This window comes from Cnephaeus nilssonii (assembly GCF_951640355.1).
Source record: "Cnephaeus nilssonii genome assembly, chromosome: 17".
Lineage (NCBI taxonomy): Eukaryota > Metazoa > Chordata > Mammalia > Chiroptera > Vespertilionidae > Cnephaeus > Cnephaeus nilssonii.
In genome coordinates this window covers 9674028-9694725 of record NC_137088.1, presented here as the reverse complement: position 1 = coordinate 9694725, position 20698 = coordinate 9674028, and the positions used below count along the sequence as shown (strand labels likewise).

At 47.9% G+C, this 20698-nt stretch overlaps 1 protein-coding gene across 2 annotated transcripts in view; it reads right to left on the bottom strand.

Annotated features, from left to right (window-relative positions):
* The window catches only part of LARS2 (leucyl-tRNA synthetase 2, mitochondrial), a 108118-nt gene extending 90862 nt beyond the window's left edge, over window positions 1-17256 (bottom strand). The window contains exons 1-4 of one of the 2 annotated variants that reach the window (XM_079795256.1): window positions 17053-17256; window positions 16184-16376; window positions 9340-9593; window positions 2078-2206 (exon numbers count right to left, since the gene is read on the bottom strand). In XM_079795256.1, coding sequence (XP_079651382.1) covers window positions 2078-2206; window positions 9340-9573 — 363 coding nt within the window. In that variant the 5' untranslated portion in view covers window positions 9574-9593; window positions 16184-16376; window positions 17053-17256. The remainder of the gene's footprint in view (window positions 1-2077; window positions 2207-9339; window positions 9594-16183; window positions 16377-17052) is intronic. The other variant, XM_079795257.1, reaches the window with a different exon arrangement.
* Window positions 17257-20698: the final 3442 nt, after the last annotated feature.

The window sequence follows — 20698 nt, the reverse complement described above, 5'->3', positions numbered from 1 at the left end:
AAGAACAAAGAGAACCTTAGGCACCTGCTGATCACACAGACTAAGACACCGTAAACCACATGACAAACAGTGGTTTCAGGCACCGACCCAGCCGTAGGATAACACAGGTTGCAGGCAATGATGTGCAGTTAAGATGCTCTTCAGAAGGCAACTTCATGCAGCGCGCTCCAGACAGCAGAGAACGGGGATTCAGTTATTCCATGGAGATGAATGACTCCCCAGAGTAAACCAGGTCCGGATAAATAATAATCACAGCTGCCACCTATTAAGGGATTATTATGTGCCAGACACATGCCCTAACTCATTTAACCTGCACAACAACCCCCTGAGGGAGGAACTACTGTTATCCCTGTTGCAAAGACGAGGAAAGTGGGATTCCGAGACATTAAATGACTTGTGCAGGGTCACTCAGCTGGAAAGTGGGAGGACGGGGTTCAAACCTGGGTGTCCAACTCCTGAGCCAGCCTGACCTTGGGCCTCTGTTTTGTCTTCTGGGCCTGAGCTGCCTACCTGGGTCCTGGGACCTCTAGGCCTGGGGCCCTGACGGAGCTTTCTCTGTAATGTCTCCTGCAGCCAAGGAATCAGAGTCCCACCTACACCCTCCCCTACACCAACCACCTACCTGCTAACGGGCTTCCCTTTCTTTACCATAAATGTTCAGTTTTGCTCTAGAAGCTTAATCTTCAACAATTTGCCTGCATTTGCTAACTGTTTAAAATAACTTGTGTAAGTAAAAAAAAAAAATCTAGTTGAAGAATCACAGTTAAATAAAGAGTTATTCTTCAGGCAAAGGGCCAATTCATTCCACACCGCCTCTTTCTAATAAACACAGCAGGAAGATGGAGAGCGGTGTCTGGGGGAGACGGCATCTGGCATAAACCAGGGAGACAAACACCTGTGGCCGGCTTCAAGCAGGACACAAATCTCTGCGTTGGACAGGATGACGTTATTAACTCTTCCGGTGACAAAGAGGCGTTGTAACTTGACTTCCTTTTTAGGAATACTTCTTGCTGCCAATGTCAGTTCGGCATAAATTTCCAAACCAACTGTGACAGGGATGCACTCATCTTTCTAAAAGAAAATCTTTACGAAGGACTGGGGGGCGGCGGACAGCATTTGTTCAGGCCCCGACCGGTTCATCACAGCCAGTGGGGGAGCCGGTTACTGTAATAAACACAAGATGGGGCAGAGATGCACAGCGGGCTCTCGGGCGCTGGTGTGAGCCGATTCCAGCCGCCACAGGCAGTACAATGTTTACTGTTACCACCACGTGCCAGGTATATGCCAGGTGCTTCACTGCCACCCTCTTTGAATCCTTGCACCAGGCCAAGGGGCAGGTACTAGGTGATCTCCACTTTACAAATGAGAGAACACGAGGTCTCAGAGAAGTTAATTCAATGACTCGTCAAAGGCCCATAGCTAGGAAGTGATAAGAGCTGGCCTTCGAGTCCTGGCCATCTGGTTCAGAGGTCCTTGCTCGCAGCCCTTTGTCCATCCCGCCTCCCTGTAAGTAGTTAAAGAAGGTGCTACGATTATTCCCACCTCATGTCAGCAAAGAGCAAAGAGCAGGCTCTGGGCTGCCTGGCAGTGGTGAGAAGGGGACTGGCCCACATCAGCCAACAAGTTTCTTCCTCCTCCTCCGCTCTCCCGGCAAATTTCACCGCATCCCCCAGATCTATGTCAGATGGTCCCTCTTTAGTGGAGCCCCTCCCAACTCCTGCAGAGCTGTTACTCCCCAAATGTCTTTTCCTTACAAAAACTTATTCCAGTATGTGTTTCACCCCACCAGACGGTGAACTCCTTCCTGGGGCGGTATCACGTGTTACCCACATTTGTGGCTACCCCACTCCACCTCCACCCCATCTCCATCCTTAGCACACCTAATACCCAACTAATCTAGATGCTTTATTATAATAACTTCCAGTTCATAAAGGAAACACTGAGGTTGTCATGTTTATCTTCAAAGCGAACCTCATCTTAACTGAGTGGTTTTCTGCATTTGCCCTGAACACACGTTTCAACATTCTCACTGCTCTGAGGGAGGCGGGCACGGGCTGTCCGGCAGCACTGCCCTTACCTGCATCCCTCTCATCCTCTGGAACCGGGCGATGGTGTCGCTGATGGTGTACACACGCACGTGGCCCATGTGCAGCTTGCCCGATGGGTAGGGGAACATGGAGAGCACATAAAACTTGGGCTTCGATTTCTAGGAAAGAAGGAAGGAAAATGATGAGTATTATTAAGCATTTACAGGGAACCTGCCTGCACATAACAGTGGGCACTTTCCTCAGGGTAATTGTTTAACACTGTAAAACGTGTCCTTTTGAAAACACTGTTCCCATAATAGAAGTGGACAAAAATGTCAAAAACCCAAATTCAAAGCCCTGGTTTGAGCTCAAGAATGTCCAAAATGATGCCGAACACCCTCAAAATGCTAATTACTCATCTATAGTTTTAATCTTTTTTTTCTCTCTCTCTCTCTCTCTTTTAAAAGCTTCTCTTTAAGACGGCTTCTATCTAGATCTCAGCAAACTGTGTTTTTCCAAATGAAGCTCTAGTGAATCCCGGATGTGACATCTCTAAGCACGGAGCCCTTCCGCAATCCTGAGCTGCACTCAGACGTGGGTTAGCAGTAAGACCAGTAGCCTAAGGCACCAGTTTGGGTCCTGGGTTTCTCACTGTGTTGGGAGCTCATTCTTTTCACAGAAAACGTTGAAATGGGAAGAGAGTGGGAAAATCTTAGCCAGTGAAGGGAGAAGGCTGTGGCTTCCCGGGGTGATCTGCAGGCGGCCTCAGGCCAGGGCTGTGTAACTAACTCTCCAGCTTCCCAAGAGGCAGCTTCACCATGACAAACACAGAGAACTGGACGCGCATCCTGACAGAATGAACACAGGGCAGGAAGTCCTCCTGGGGACGCTGACTTCGGCACCTTAGTTCTTCCATCCGTAAAATGGTGAGTGTTGGCACAAGTCGGTGCACATGAGGGGATAAGGCTCCAAAGGAAAGGTGGTAGGCATGTAACTGATTCCTTATTGGGGCCTGTTGTTCAAGGGCAGTGACTGGGTTTGATCATCTCCCCCGCTAATCCCCCGGCAGAATTAATAACTATTGGATGTTTGTGGGCCTTTGTGCTCCGAAAGGCTGATAACTGGCCTCTGTAGAACGCTTAGCAAACTGGGCATTTTCCCAGCAAAGTCCACCAATCCTGTCCAGGCGCTGGCACGCTGCCCCCGCCCAGCCTTACATCCTCCCAAGGGGCAGAGGAGCTCCTACGAAGGAAGACAATAACTGCCTCTGCTTAGTCACTAAGGGGTGGGACCATCTGATATTACACCATTTCTTCTGCCTTCTGTCTTTCCCTTTCACTTCTGCCTTCTGTCTTTCCCTTTCACTTCTGCCTTCTGTCTTTCCCTTTCTGTCTTTACTCCCTTCCTAGAGCTCTACTAGAGTCTTCTAAGGCTTTGCTTCCCACAAACTAATGAAAACAAATGCAAAACAGAATATTCATAACCATTCCTTTGTGATCATGTGGGGGGAACAGGATTTGCATTTTTTGCTAGTATGTGCATGCCTGATCGTTGACACAGCCAACTGTAACCAGGGGAGTAGAAGAAACCAGAAATCAGATTCTTTCCAATCTCATCTGACCCCTTGCTTTAAACTTCCTTTCAGCAACGAAGTTAAACTTTTAACAGAGCCGCCGGCACATGGCAAAATAGACTAGCGTGCCCCTCCTCCAGAAATGACCGACAGGCAGTCAAGTCAAGATGCCTGAAGGAAGAAAAGGGGATTAAGGAGTCTGGAACTAGACTACACAGACTAGAAAACCATCTTGAAATGCTGTTGCTGTAAACAGATGGGTGGGAAGCAGCACAATGATAGCGTTCTTTAATTGGAAACTGTGGATCCATAGCTCTTAGGAAAACCTCAGGAACGTGGGTGAGGACCGGAGGTTCAGGAATCAGTGGAGACTCCAGAATTACCGTCTTTGCCCTAACTGGTTTGGCTCAGACTGAAAGGTCCCAGGTTCGATCCAGGTCAAGAGCATGTACCTTGGTTGCAGGCACATCCCCAGTAGGAGGTGTGCAGGAGGCAGCTGATCGATGTTTCTCTCTCACCTATATTTCTAAATCTCTATCCCTCTCCCTTCTTCTCTGTAAAAAATCAATTAAGTATATATATTTTTTAAAAAGAATTAACGTCTTTAAGAAGACAAGTGACAGATAATCCTCTCAGCTTGTAAACAAGGCTCTCAAAGGAGGAACAAGACCTCAGGAAATAAGCAAACTATCCTCCCTACTCATTTTTAGGGAATGTGTTAAAGAGCTGTTAAAGAGTTCTTTCTTTCTTTTTTTAAAAAATATATTTTTATTGACTTCAGAGGAAGGGAGAGGGAGAGATAGAAACATCAATGATGAGAGAGAATCACTGATCAGCTGCCTCCTGCATGCCCCACACTGGGGATCGAGCCTGCAACCTGGGCTTGTGCCCTGACCGGGAATCAAACTGTGACCTTCTGGTTCATAGGTCGACACGCAACCACTGAACCACACTGGCTGGGCCCAAGTTCTTGGGACCCAAAAAAAACACACAAGAAAACCCTTGCTATAAAATATTTCTCGTTTTTCATGGTAAAGTTTTTACATTAAACCTGTTTTTCTTTTATTATAATCACCTTGTTTTTATTATAGTAATATATTTTATATTATGTTTATTTAACAATCAATCTTGCCCCAAACATTTTCCACATATAACTTCTTCATTAGCATCTCCTTTTTGTATGTTTGTTTAACAAAGCTTAAATTTATGTAAAGTCGAGTAATTCATTATATAGTAGCTAAGCCAAACACCAAAACTGAGTTTATAGAAGATATATAGAAAAGTACTGCTAGCAAAAGCTTTTAATATTCATGAATATTTTTATTGCAGAAAAGGTATTCAGCTTCCTGCCTGCCCTGCCTTTTGCTTTCTGTGTGAATTAAGTCATTTTCCTCTGTCACAATGAAATGCATTCTAGCGTCTGTGGGTGGAAAGAAGAGAAGGAATTATGGGAGTTTATGTTATAACCAAGCAGGAATGTAATTGAAAGGGAAATTTTCATAATTATATAAAAGTTAAGAATTTAAACCTTTAAAGGAAATTAAGATTTTAAGCAGTAAGAAAAGGACGGTCTTTATAAATAGGTCCTATTCTTTTTGCCAGCTTCTCACGTCAGGAGACAGATCATTTCTGTCTCTTTATAGACCTGGCTCCGAGCTGGGAGGAAGGGAGGATGGCAGAGAGAAGGAGCACTCAACAGGAACCTGGAGCCCTAGTTCTGGTCCCAGCTTTGCCACTGGCTGTGAGACCTTAGGCAAATTCCTTTGTCTTTCTGGGCTCAGTTTACAATCTGTAAATCAAAGGTGAGCTCCGTGGTTAGAGCATCGGACCTTGGATCGAGGGGTGGTCTCAGGTTTGATTCCCGGTCAAGGGCATGTACCTCAGTTACAGGTTCCCCAGCCCAGGAGGGAAGCATGTTGGAGGCAGCCAATCAATGTGTGTGTGTGTGTGTCTCTCTCTCCCCCTCCTCCCTCTCTTCCACTCTTTCTAGAAATCAATGGAAAAAATATCCTTGGGCCCGGTTGGCATGGCTCAGTGGTTGAGCATTGACCTATGAACCAAGAAGTCACCATGCGATTCCCAGTCAGGGCACATGCCCGGTTCTGGGCACGATCCCCAGTGTGGGGTGTGCAGGAAGCAGCAGCCGATCAATGATTCTCACTCATCTTTGATGTTTCTATCTCTCTTCCTCTCAGAAATCAATAAAAATATATATTTTTTAAAAAGATGACTGGGTCTGAATCCTGGCTCTGCCACCGGTGAGTTGTGCATCTGGACAAACTGCCAAACCTCCCTCCGAGCCTCAGTTTTCTTATCCCCAAGATGAGGCTAATACCTCCCTCAGGGTTATTTCAGGATTAAATGAGAAAATAAATGGACAGATGGTGCCTGACACACAGTAATATGCTTATTAAATGGAAGTTCTTTTTAGGATGATGATAATTAGGATGATGATGGCAAAATATTCAACTTCTAGAAAATCATTTGGGTGGGTTTCAACTGTATCTCCTGCTACAGTGTGGTCCATGATAAATGCTTCCGAATCCACCAGCATCCAGCAGTATTTTCAGTTCCTGACAAGACGCACCACACATTTCTCTCCCCTTGTACCTTTCATTTACACACACTTCAGTTTGTAAAATGTGTTCAGCCACATTTCCCCATTTGATTTTCAAAACAATTCTGTGAGATAAATAACGTGAGGATCAAGGAGGTTCATGATGCTGCCAAGTTCGCACGAATTCTGGGGCAGAGCCAGTCCTTTACTGCAAGGCTCCAGACCCTCGCCAGGTGCTCTCTCCACTACACCATCCCCCCCTCAAACCCGACAGAGTGCCAGGGCCCATCCACAATATCTCCAAAGCTATTTACCCAATTATTGAAACACTAGAGGTCCGGGGCATGAATTCGTGCATGTGTGGGGTCCGGCCGGGTAGATGGGGCTGGTCCAGCCAGGGCGAGGGGCCACGGGTGGTTGCCCAGCCGGCCCCGTCGCCTGGTCGAACTTCCGGTTGAGGGGACAATTTGCATATTAGCCATTTATTATATAGAATAGTTTATTTTGATCCACTTACTTTTTTAAAAAACATATGCTTAAGAATGAGATGTCACAAAATCAGTAAGCTACAACTTCAAAATGTTTGAAAGTCACTAAATTATAATCTAAACCAAAAGCAAAACATGGAAGTTTAAGCTCCTTATTTAGAATTAAACTGCACCCTGCCCAGCCGGTGTGGCCCAGTGGTTGAGCATCGACCTATGAACCAGGAAGTCATTGTTTTGATTCCTGGTCAGAGCAGCACATGCCCAGGTTGCAGGCTCGATCCCCAGTGTGGGGCGTGTAGGAAGCAGCCGATCAATGATTCTCTCTCATCATTGATGTTTCTATCCCTCTCTCCCTCTCCTTTCCTCTCTGAAATAAAGAAAAATATATTTTTTTGAAAAACGAATTAAACTGCTCCCTTAGGTTAGTTTCCAAAATATATTAAGTTAGATTAGTCTGATCATGTTGCCAGGAAGACTTGTCACTTCCTAATGAGTAAGCGTTAGGCTTGCATTGCACATTTACACATTACCTTCAAGCCTTCCTTTTTGTCATTTCACTTGTTACATGCTATGCCTTTCTCAATGTCAGACTTTCTCACCAGAGGTCATGGCTAACACATCCGAGCCTGGTACCCAGCAGGCTGGCCTCCCAGAGAAGCAGCCAGCCTCCAGCAGAGCGCTGCACGGATACGGATACAGCCAAGCACTTGAGACAGTTAATTCAGGTAGAGCCTGGACTGGTGCATTCGGACCAGAAGCCCAGGGTCCACTAACTCATACAGCTGCTAATGCCAGGTTAGACCCCAGCCCCAGATCAAACCAGGGAAGGGCTGGTACCTCCCAAACCATGATGTTGAGGTGACAGAACAGGGTTGGAGGCCAAGGCCATGCCGGGGGAGGGCAAGGTACTTCTCAGAATATATAGCTTTAAAGTTCCTCGGCTGAGGGGCCCAGGTGCCACTTCTGGAGTCTCATATCTGACCCTGCCAGAACCCTGTGTGCTGCCCCACTCTGCAACGGACCAGGAAGAACCTGGCGCCTGCTATGGCTCCTGTCTTGATGAGTTTCCAGTAAATGCTGCTCCAGAATGCCTGGTGTGGTGCTGTCTTCATGCACCTGCGTGCACACGCACCACACTGAATCTCTTCTGAGCACTAGCCTTGTCTCATTACATCTACCCTCACAAGTGTCCCAGGGAGCAGCGGGCACTGTTGCTATCACTGTCCACTTTAGATAAGAAAACTGAAGCACAGAGAGATTCAGTCATTTGGTTCAAGGTCACATCCTATCTAATAATAGAGTAACATGTAAATTACCATCACTCCGCTACGCCCACGATTGGGCGGCGGGAGGCTGGGGGGCGGGACTTGGGGTGGCCTATCCGGCCATTGAGAGGCACGGATCCGCTGCCACTGAGGGGGGCTACCCTGCTGTTGAGAGGCGCAGGGGGCGGGACTCCCGCCCCCTGTGCCTCTCAACAGCCAGATCCGCGGCCACTGAGGGGGCCTGCCGCGGACACCCAGCTGCGCTTCTCAACGGCAGGGTAGCCAGGTGTCCGCGGCAGCCCCCCTCAGCGGCTGTTGAGAGGCGCAGGGGGCGGGACTCCCGCCCCCTGCGCCTCTCAACAGCAGGGTAGCCCCCCTCAGCGGCTGCGGACCATCAAAAGCGTGGGAGCTGGGTGCCTGTCTGCTCCGGCACCCAGCTCCACCGCGAAAAGCGAAAGCGTGTAGGGGACCCTACACGTGCATGATTCAATCATGCACTGGGCCTCTAGTCTATATAATAAAAGCCTAAGCAAGCTTTACGGCGGAATGACCAGAATGACCAGTCGCTATGATGCACACTGACCACCAGGGGGCAGATGCTCCATGCAGGAACTGCCCCCTGGTGGTTAGTGCACTCTCACCGGGGGGAGCGCAGCTCAGCCAGAAGCCAGGCTTGCTGTAGAGCGCAGCAGTGGTGGTGGAAGCCTATTCCACCTCCACGGCAGTGCTAAGGAGCAGCGAGCCAAGCGGTAAAGAGCAGCAAGCAGGCAGGTGGTAAGAAGCGAGAGGTCCCACCCTGACCGGTTTGGCTCAGTGGATAGAGCGTCAGCCTGCGGACTCAAGGGTCCCAGGTTTGATTCCGGTCAAGGGCATGTACCTTGGTTGCGGGCACATCCCCAGTAGGAGTTGTGCAGGAGGCGTCTGATCGATGTTTCTAACTCTCTATCCCTCTCCCTTCCTCTCTGTAAAAATCAATAAATTTTTTTTTTTTTTTAAAGAAGCAAGCTGAAACCGGTTTGGCTCAGTGGATAGAGCGTCGGTCTGTGGACTGGAAGGTCCCAGGTTCGATTCCGGTCAAGGGCATGTACATAGGTTGCGCTCACATCCCCCGGTGGGGGGTATGCAGGAGGAAGCTGGTCGATGTCTCTCTCTCATCGATGTTTCTAGCTCTCTATCCCTCTCCCTTCCTCTCTGTGAAAAATCAATAAAATACAAAAAAAAAAAAAAACCACTAAAAAAAAGAATCAAGAGGTCCCGGACTGCAAGAGGGCACAGGCCGGGTTGAGGGACTCCACCCTACCCCAGTGCACAAATTTCGTGCACTGTGCCTCTAGTACTAAATAACTTGTTTGAACCGGGGAGTCTAACCTCAGAGTCCAAGCCCTTAACCCCTCTTCTCTACCCTTTCAGAATCTCCCAGGATACTCACATCAGCTTCAGAAATTTTGGAGGCCTGTTCTTTTATCCGTGAATGCCACCATTTCTCAACGTCCTTTCTTGTCTGCAGCGTATACTCTTTCGTCCACTGGCCCGTGGCACTGTAAATTCCTCTTTTACATCCTGGAATGACTCTCCTTCCCCAAATGATGACATCTGGCCCACAATTTAGCTGCCTTTTCAGAAGAGAGACATAGAAACCCAGTCTCTGCCAAGCAGAAGCCATTCTTCAGAAGGTGGGAGGCCCTGAAAGAGGGGAAAAAGCACACTGGTGAGCCGCCTGGAACCCCCTCCTGAGCCTGGCCTTCCACTCAGCACAGCCCAGGGCTCCTTGGCCCCTCACAGGCTTTCCTCTTATTCTTCTGATGATTTCTCTCCCTGAAAAGAATGCTTTAGAAGTTCAATTGAGCCAAGCACAAATTTTTTTTAAAATACATTTTTTATTGATTTCAGAGAGAGGAAGGGAGAGGGAGCGAGAGATAGAAACATCAATGATGAGAGAATCATTGATTGGTTGCCTCCTGCACGCCCCCTACTGGGGATGGAGCCCAAAACATGGGCATGTGCCCTGACCGGGAATCGAACCGCCACCTCCTGGTTCATGGGTCCATGCTCAAGCACTGAGCCACACTGGCCAGGCTAAGCACAAACGTCTTTTAAATTAATTAATTAATTTATTTTTAAGCACAAACTTTTCAATGGAAAATATAAAGGTGGTTGGTGCTCCCGAACATCAAAGATACAAACCCCCCCCAGAGACAAATGGAGACCACTGCCTGGGCCAGCTCCTCCCACAGCCTCACACACTGCGTGGGAGGCGGCAGAGCCCTCCCTCCCTTCTCTGTAGGCCAGCCCAGGGTCTGCCCAGCAGGCTTCACTTCCCATCACCCAGGATTCAGAAGAGCTCCAAGCATAGCTTAGCTTGGCCTTAGGCTCAAATATCGGAAGAGATCTGAACACAGGCCTTCAAGGAGGACCAGAGACTCTGAGCGATTATAAGCATTTCTCAAATATATTATGAGTTCAAGATACTCGGTAGGCTAAGCCAGGAAATAACCACTATTTAGAAGACTGCTTATTCACTTAGTTCTTCATTCATTTACCAAATCTGCATTGAGTGCCACACAGCTCTAGGCACTGGGGACACAGCTGTGAATAAACACAAAGTCCCCTCTGTCCTGGCCCTTACACACTGGCAGAGAAAAGGAGATAAGAAACCAACAAACAATATACAATATGTGTAACAGTGGTTTTTCTGGAATCCAACCCATAGGTGGGGGCCCATCAGAACATCCAGCTGCGATTCAAAATTCAACTGAAACGTTTAAATGCTTTTCTCCAAAGCTGAATTCCAGAAATGAACTCATGGAAGATGTTTCATGTTTTATCACGACTCAAAAGGTTGAGGTGACAGTGCATCATATATTTAAGATTTATGAATAAACTAGAGGCCCGGTGCACAAAATTCGTGCACGGGAGGGGGTGTCCCTCAGCCCAGCCTGCACCCTCTCCAATCTGGGACCCCTCGGGGGATGTCCGACTGCCCGTTTAGGCCCAATCCCAATGGGCAGTTGGACATCCCTCTCACAATCGAGGACTGCTGGCTCCCAACTGCTCACCTGCCTGCCTTCCTGATTGCCCCTAACCGCTTCTGCCTGCCAGCCTGATCACCCCCTAACCACTCCCCTGCCAGCCTGATTGATGCCTAACTGCTCCCCTGCCAGCCTGTCTGCTCCTAACTGCCCTCCTACGCAGGCCTGGTCCCCCCAAACTGCTCTCCCCTGCAGGCCTGGGTCGCCCCCCCAACTGCCCTTCCCTGCAGGACCGGTCACCCCCAACTTCCCTCCTCTGCCGGCCTAGTCACCCCTAATTGCCCTCCCCTGCAGGCTTGATCACCCCCAACTGCCCTCCCTTGCGGGCCTGGTCCCTCCCAACTGCCCTCCCCTGCTGGCCTGATTGCCCACAACTGCCCTCCCTTGCAGGCCTGGTCCCTCCCAACTGCCCTCCCCTGATGGCCATCTTGTGTCCACATGGGGGTAGGATCTTTGACCACATAGAGGCAGCCATCTTGTGTGTTGGAGTGACAGTCAATTTGCATATTACTCTTGTATTAGATAGGCTAGAGTCCTGGTGCATGGGTAGGGGCCAGTTGGTTTGCCCTGAAGGGTGTCCCGGATCAGGGTGGGGGTTCCCTTGGGGCGTTGGGCAGCCTGGGTGAGGGGCCTGTGGTGGTTAGCAGGCCGGCCATGCACCTCGGTGACCCAAGCGGAGGCCCTGGTATCTGGGATTTATTTATCTTCTATAATTGTAACTTTGTAGCCTGGAGTGGAGTCAAGCCTCCTGCTCGCTACATGGCTGCAGCCATTTTTGTTGGGATTTATTTATCTTCTATAATTGAAACTTTGTAGCTTTGAGCGGAGGCCTGGGCCCGCCAGGGTGTGCAGAAAGCTTGGCTTCCTCCATTGCTGGGGGCAACTCAAGCCTCCTGCTCTCTCCAGCTCCGTGGCTGCCGCCATTTTTGTTGGGATTTATTTATCTTCTATAATTGAAACTTTGTAGTCTTGAGTGGAGGCCTGAGCCCACCAAGGTGTGCGGAAATCTTGGCTTCCTCCATTGCTGGGGAAACCTAAGCCTCCTGCTCGCTCAGTGGCCGCAGCCATCTTGATTGGGGTTAATTTGCATACTTGCTCCTGATTGGCTGATGGGCGTGGCTTGTGGGTGTGGTGGAGTGCTGGTTAATTTGCATATCACTCTTTTATTAGATAGGATAAACTTTCTCCCTTCTTGCATAACAGCATTTGAGAAGTGCTACAGTATTTTCATAACAGATCTTTCAAAACCAAGAAAGAAGAAAGAAAGAAAGAAAGAAAGAAAGAAAGAAAGAAAGAAAGAAAGGAAGAAAGAGAGAGAGAGAAAGAAAGAGAGAGAGAGAGAGAGAGAGAGAGAGAGGGAGGGAGGGAGGGAGGGAGGGAGGAAGAGACACTCTAAGCTAAGTGTTCTTTGGTTCTCTCGGAATGTTTCCCATATCTACTAGGATTGGCCCCATTTCACAGAGGTACACGGATGTTGCCAACAGGGTTCATTGCAGGCTTATAAAAGCGAATTTCACACTCACGTTAAATGGCATCACAGTGTTGGCATTTTACAAGTTGGTCTGCCAAGGTTCCTGACATACCAGTTCTCACTGTATTTAACACATCTCACTTCTTTGAGGGTGAAATCAGAAACAGACTAAAAAACAACAACAACTCCCTATCCATTGGGCTTGCCTATTTTAAAGTGAGATGTGGCTATAGATGTAATAGTGAACTATGTGAAATCAGTAGAATATCATCAATTCCATATGACCAACCTAATATATAGACACTTTGTACAACTAAGGCAATTGCATTGATTTTTAGGGGTTGGGTGTCTACATGATTAGAACTACCTACAGGATTCATGGATTTTATGGTTCGCTTGCTAAGTCAGCATTTCCATATCTTTGCAAACCAAAGAATGCCAGTTTAACAGAGGGCATACAGAGAGATGCCTGCCATCTCTCTCCTAGGCTGCATTCCCTAAGAACACAATGGACTAGCCTCTCAAACAGAAACAATGGCAAGGAGCAAATTATAAAAATACAAACTGACTCAAACTGTAGCCCCGCAAGCTTTTGCTTTTAATGATGGTTAGCCATTGTGACAAATGAAACAGCAAAGAATGCAAACAGCCCACCAATGGGAGCAATACGAAGGTCAGTCTTCCACTTAAAATTCTAATCCTGTCTCTACAACTCACTTATTCTATGAACCAAATTACAAACAATGCACTTACAAACAAGCTTCCTAAAAACATTTACATAATACCTGGTTCACTAATAACCTCTAATAACCTTTCCTTTACACAAACCGATAGACTAGAGAATCCTGAATCCGATCTAGGTATAAGAACTTAAAGTTCATAAAGAAAAAAGAACAAGTAGATTACAAAGTGACAGATTATTCAAGGAATGGTGGGAAACCTCCAGCATAAACTACAGTAAATCCCATATAAATTGAAGAATTTTTTTTTTTAAATATGGAAGTGCTGAGTGTTAATATATTTTATTGATTTTTTGCAGGGAGGAAGGGAGAGGGACAGAGAGCTAGAAACATCGATGAGAAAGAAACATCGACCAGCCGCCTCCTGCACACCCCCCACCGGGGATGTGCCCGCAACCAATGCACATGCCCTTGACCGGAATCGAACCCGGGACCTTTCAGTCCGCAGACCGACACTCTATCCACTGAGCCAAACCGGTTTCGGCAAATTGAAGAATTTTTTTAAAAATATCATAAAACAAGACAAAAACATAAAGGGTAGGTAAAATATAGGGTTACAGTTGTTCGTATGGAAAGTAATAATTAAGAAATAAGAAATAAGAAAAAAACTGTGTCTCATACTCACAACTGTAAACCTACCTTTACCCCACTCTGTGGATGAGTACTTAGTAATTCTTTACAAGGTGCAGGATGTTCTGTCCCAAGAATAAAGCAATGGAAGAATTCAGAAAGAAAAATATTAATAATCTCTCTTAAAATCTAAAATATCTGTATATCAAAAACACCATTGACAAAAGAAGAAAGCAAAAAATAAGCTCAGAGGAAACTACAAAAACTGCAACAAAAAAAGCTTATCCTAATCTATAGAGTTCACATATGAGAAGAGAAATATTAAAAACCTAATTTTAAAAATGAGTAGAGGAAAAAAGAGAAGAGTAAATACAAATGGCTAATAAATATATGAAAAAGATCAACTTTACAACTAATCAAAAATGCAAATTAAAACAACAATGAAATATTTTGCTTATCAGGTTGGCAAAAACCTGTTAAACCAAAAGAAATGTGCGTAGGCAGTGGCCTCGGCGGGCCCGGATCGACAGTGTTTGGACGGAACAGACCCGGGGATGGCCCTTCTTCCAGCCTCCTGCCACCCTCCTGCGCCTCATCCAGTCACCAACTTCAGAACCACCTCCGGAACCAGCCAACACACCGGGTTTTTCCCTACCTTAACTCCTTATTGCCGAACAACCATGAGCTCCCAAATTCATCAGAATTATTCCACCGAGGTGGAGGCTGTGGTCAACGGCCTGGCCAACCTGCATCTGCGGGCCTCCGCACCCACCTCTCTCTGGGCTTCTATTTTAACCCTGACGAAGTAGCTCTCGAGGGCGATGTGGCTCTCGAGGGCGATGTGGCTCTCAAGGGCGTGGGCCACTTCTTCCCAGAGTTGGCGGAAAAGAAGCACGAGAGCGCAAAACCAGCACAGTGGCCGCATTCTCTTCCAGGACGTGCTGAAGCCTCCCAAGATGAGTGGGCAAAACCCAGGACGCCATGGAAGCCACCATGGCCTTGAGAGGAACCTGAAGCAGGCCCTTGTGGAGCTGCAGGCCCTGGGTTCTACCTGCGCAGACCCTCATCTCTGTGACTTCCTGGAGAATCACTTCCTGGATGAGGAGGTGCAACTCATCAAGAAGATGGGCGACACCTGACTAACATCAGAAGGCTGGCCGGCCCCCAGGCTGGGCTGGCGAGAATCTCTTCGAAAGGCTCACCCTCAAGTATGAAGGGCTCACCCTCAAGCACAACTAGGAGCCTTTGGAGCCCAGAGGCCTTTGAGAGGCCCTTCTGCAGCTCCTGGTGTCTGGCTTTTATCTGAGCCTCTTTTTTTCTTTTTTTTTAAATATATTTTATTGATTTTTTACAGAGAGGAAGGGAGAGGGATAGAGAGCTAGAAACATCGATGAGAGAGAAACATCGACCAGCTGCCTCCTGCACACCCGCCACCGGGGATGTGCCCGCAACCAATGTACATGCCCTTGACCGGAATCGAACCTGGGACCCCCCCAGTCCACAGACCGACGCTCTATCCACTGAGCCAAACCGGCTTCGGCTTATCTGAGCCTCTTACCAAAACTACTAGCCATTCTTTTAAGCACCCTAAAGCCCTCTCCCATGCATTGGACCAAATGAAACAATAAAGCTTTTTGCAGGAAAAAAGAAATGTGCGTGGCTCAGTGGTTGAGCATTGACCTATGAACCAGGAGGTCACAGCTCAATTCCCAGTCAGGGCACATGCCTGGGTTGTGGGCTCGATCCCCTGTGTGGGGCGAACAGGAGGCAGCTGATCAATGATTCTCTCTCATCACTGATGTTTCTCTCTCTCTCTCCCTCTCCCTTCCTCTCTGAAATCAATAAATCTGCATTTGTATACAGTGCTGGTGGGTATGTAAATTGATTCTATCTCTCTGGGAGCAATAAGGGAAAATGTGTCAAGACTCAAAGAAAAGTTCAGACCCTTTGTGTTACAGGGTCCTCAAGACTCAGCACATAGTATATACTTAGAGCTATGATTTTTTTTTTAATACTTTGTTTCTCTTCTTTTTTAAAAAATATATTTTTATTGATTTCAGAGAGGAAGGAAGAGGGAGAAAGAGATAGAAACATCAAGATGAGAATCATTGATTGGCTGCCTCCTGCACACCCCACACTGGGGATTGAACCCACAACCCGGCCATGTGCCCTGACTTGGAATCGAACCAGGACTTCCTGGTTCATAGGTCGATGCTCAACCACTGAGCAACACCAGCCCAGCAGGGCTATGGTTTCTTATAGAACTTTCTGGAGCTCAGCCAAGTTCCCTTCCTTTACTTCCCAGGCCCTGCTCTCTGCCACTCGGCACCAAAGCCCTGATGGGCATTGCCTCTTCCTGACCAGGAGCAGCCGTTTTATTAGAGGACTATGCCCACAGGATAAGTGTGAAAGGTGTGGCCTGTGTGTTGCATTTATGATCAGCATGGCACCTTTCTTCCTCACCTCTGTCTTATCCAGTTCTTTACCCAGATGTCTGGAATCTTGTCTCTTCTTCCACCATATTCCGTGATCCTCCCAGCCTCACTTGGGGCTTAAAGTTCAGTTTTATGAGAATGGTGGGGGTAGTGGCATGTTCCCTTGGAGGGAGGGCCTGAGAACTGGGCCCAAATTGACAACCGTGTATGGACAGAGAAACCTAGAAGACAGGCAAAGCAACAGAACACACAGGAGAAGCATGTGAAGGCATTTGGGTGCATCCAAAAGAAGGTGTGTGAGCATGCACCTGGGGAAATGAATCTTAATGGACCAAGTTTGGAAACCAAACAAAAATACTGCTACTAATAAGGTAGATCTCGGCTTTTGCAACTACTAATTTCCTGTATGACCTCAGGCAAAGTATTTCGTGTCTGGAACCTCAGCTTCTCCTTAAGATGAGGGTTTAAACCCAAATGATCGCTGAGGCCCTTCGAGCCCGGACATACTGAGGCAATGACCTGTGGGCCAGAGAGGCACTGGATGGCTTTTCACCGAGTCCAAACCCCCAGCCCAGGGAGCAAAGATCCAGGGACCAACTGGGGCAGGGGAGCGGCGGGAGCGGAACGGGAGTACAAACCCCTGTGCACACGTGCGCTTTTCAGGGGAAGGGTCCAGAGCTGTCGGCGGGGAGAGCCTGAAGACCCAGATCTCAGACACTTTCCCAGCGGATCTCGGAGACTTCTCCAGTTCGGAAATGGCACGGCTCCGAGACCACCTAACCCAGCCTGCACCTTCCCTTCCTGCTCCCAGCATATCGGAACCTCCCGGTCCGGGGAGAGGATATCGGGCCTCGTCTCTTGTCCCGCTGGCCCCGCTGGCCCCGCTCAGGGGTTTACCTGCTCACAGGTTCTGGCCTGTGTGGCTCCTTATGCCTCGGTTCCCACCTTAGGCGAACACGACCCGGCCAGTCTGCATGGGCGCCGCCATGTTGGCAGAACAACAACTTTATCGACAGCGACCGCCACAGTCACAGACAGGCGGGGGCGGGGCCGGGTTGGTGCAGCTCGTCCTCCTCTCCGACTCCCGCAGCCCGTGGGGCGGGGCTGTCCGCGGGGCAGCCCCAGGCTCGGCTCCTCAGCCCCAGGGAGCGCCCGGCGTCCTAAGCCCCGCCCCCGCCCTAGGCTCCGCCCCTCCGCCCCTCCGCACAAGGCCCCGCCCCTCCGCACAAGGCTCCGCCCCTCCGCACAAGGCTCCGCCCCTCCGCACAAGGCTCCGCCCCTCCGCACAAGGCTCCGCCCCTCCGCACAAGGCTCCGCCCCTCCGCACAAGGCTCCGCCCCTCCGCACAAGGCTCCGCTCCTCATTCCTAGGGACCGCCCCAAGCCCCATCCTCCACCTCCTGTCTCCCTCAGGAAACTCTGGACACCTTGGAGGTCAAATTCTTTTTTTTTTTTTTTAATATATTTTTTATTGATTTTTTTATAGAGAGGAAGGGAGAGGGATAGAGAGCTAGAAACATCGATGAGAGAGAAACATTGATCAGCTGCCTCCTGCACACCTCCCACTGGGGATGTGCCCGCAACCAATGTACGTGCCCTTGACCGGAATCGAACCTGGGACCTTTCAGTCCGCAGGCTGAGGCTCTATCCACTGAGCCAAACCGGTTTTGGCTCAAATTCTTTTATATATATATATATATATATATCTTTTTTTAATTGATTTCAGAGAGGAAGGGAGAGAGAGAGAAAAACAATGAGAGAGAATCATTGATCAGCTGTCTCCTGCAGGTCCCACACTGGGGATTGAGCAGGCAACCCGGATGGGGAATCTAACCGTGATCTCCTGGTTCATGGGTCCATACTCAACCACTGAGGCACACCAGCCGGGCGGGGGTCAATTTTTTTTTTTTTTTTGTCGTTAGTGTTGAAAGTATTACTTACATATGTCCCCTTTTTCCCCCATTGACCTCTCCCACCCCCCACCCCCTTCCACCCACATGGGGGTCCAACTCTTAACAAATGCAGCAGACCTATTAGGGCCATCAAGTTTAGTGGCCCCAGAATAAACGGGGTGGTATAAAGAGCGCTGGAGGAGTCCTGAGGTCAGGTTCAAATCCCAGCTACAGCCCCCTCCAGGTTGATCAGGTCTCTCGCCCCCTTTGATACCGGGCCACAGGATGGTTAAGGCATCTTCTTCCCCCATATCCCGTGACCTTCTGGCCCTGGGAGGGGAATTACCAGCTTAGATTGGAGGTAAAGCGAACTTCCTCAGGTGATAGCTGGCTGGGAGTCAGGAAAGCATGATACCTGGCCCACTTTCCAGAGGAGTTTGTTTCCCACCCTGCAACCTCCCCACTCCGGCAAGTGTTTCTTGCTATAAATAAATCACTGAATCGATGAATGAATTGCAAAGGTAGAACCTGTTTAAAAGAGATTTTGAAGAACACATACATGTGGGCAATCAGGGGCTAATTGTGCAAAGGGGCTGATAGCCTACAGGACAAGTAAAATGAATGTTTGGGAGCCATCTTTTGCTTCAGGGCTGAAATCAATTAAACAAAATTCATCCCATTACTATTCGTATTTCACATCTACTCTTACAGAGCTGGATAAAAGACAAGCAAATAGTACATGCCTATAACACCAGTTAATCCCAGACCAGCACTCCACCAGACACACGGTAATCTTTCACTAAAGTCCAAGTCTTTAACAGTTTCCTGACATTTCAAAATGCAAATGCTTTGTTACTCAAAGTGCAGCCTCCAGACCAGCATGTCTTACCTGGGAACTTGCTAGAAATGGAGAATCTCAGACACCACCCCAGACCTACTGAATCAGACTCTGCATTTTATAAAATCCCCAGGGGATTCTTAGAAAGATTGAAGTTTGAGACTCATTGTCTTAGAATGTGAGAATTAGAAAGGATCTTGAGAACACTCTAGTCCAGCCTGCTCATTTTACAGATGAATAAACTGAGGCCCAACGGAGCTGACTGTCTAGCTCAGGGGTGAGGGACCTTTATTCTGCCAATGGCCATTTGGATATTTATACCATTCGAGGGCCACACAAAATTATCAACTTAAAAATTAGCCTGCTATATTTGGTCAAACATTTAACTCACCCCTAATGCCTTGGCAGGGCCAGACCAGTTGATTTCCCAGGCCTTATACAGCCCTTGGTCCAGACGTCCCCCAACCCTGGTCTAGCTCAAGTTCATAGCAAGTTAGTAAAAGGTCTGTTATTCAAACAGGGTCTCTTAAGCCTACTAGAATACCGGCAGTACCTTTCCAAATTGCAATGGAAGATCATTAGGAGCTTTAAAAAACTTCTAGTCCAATACTCTCACTTCAAAGGTGAGGACCCTGAGGCCCAGAGATTGGATACAGCTTGCTAAGGTCACACAGATGCTTAATTTGAACTGATACCATGGAAACATGCACTCTCACATTAACAGGCTAGTTCACCTTCCGGTATGTCACGCTGCACCCACACATAACTAAAGGGCCCTTTCTCTAATTTCCCCCAAATACTAAGGTCTAAGGAGCCTCTACCCTCATTTTGGTTCGAAATCTCCTTTCTCTTACGAATTAAAACATTGACGTTTCTGGGAGATTATTTCAAATGGAATTTTTTAAAAAGTCACTTGCTTTACTGGAAAGTTTCTATTTTTACATCAAAGAAGACAGCACCATGAAAGTAAATCCCTTTCCCTCTTACAGGGCTTACTGCAAAGACACATTATTAAATGAAAGAGACAAATTGCTGGGCTGTGTAGGAAGTTATCTCATTTTTTATTTTTAAAAGGAAAGGGAATAAAAGCAATACATCTGTTAGAGTATGCATAGAAAGAAATCTAGAAAAATATGTCCCAGACCAGCGGTCCCCAACCGGTCGGTGGTCCGTGGACCACTGGTGGTCTGTGAGGTCCGAAAGGTTGGCGACCGCTGTCCCAAACTATTTCCTGTGACAATTCGAGGGACAGTGGGGTCCTATGGGCCTTTTTTTTCCCCTTATGATAGGTTTCTGTGTCCCTTTTGCTATTAGCTTGTGTGGTAGGCTGAGTGATGGCCCCAAAGATATATAGGTTCGAATCCCTGGAACCTTATATGGCAAAAGAGACATTGCAGATGTGATTAAGTGAAGAATCTTGATGTGAGAAGATTGATTATCCTGGTGGGGCCCAAATGCGATCGCAAGTGTCTTTATAAGAGAGAGGCAGGGGAAAGTTGAGACGGAAGAAGAGGCGACGTGACCACTTTAACAGATGTCATGGATAATTTTCATTAACAGTTCTTGCTGACCTGAGAGTTAAGCCTAGCACCGATGGGCCAAAAGACTCATGATGGTCTTGACATGTATCCCCCAGCGGTCAATCACCAAGAAAATGGGAGTAGATGCCCTTCTGAAAGTTGCCACAAAGCAATCTTGGCCTTGAGTGGCCTGGAGTAATATCAGTATTTTCCTAAGAACCTGATATTAAAAATAACTCATTTGGGGCACCCCTTCTGGGTACAAACTTTGCTGAAAGTAACCTCTTCTGTTGA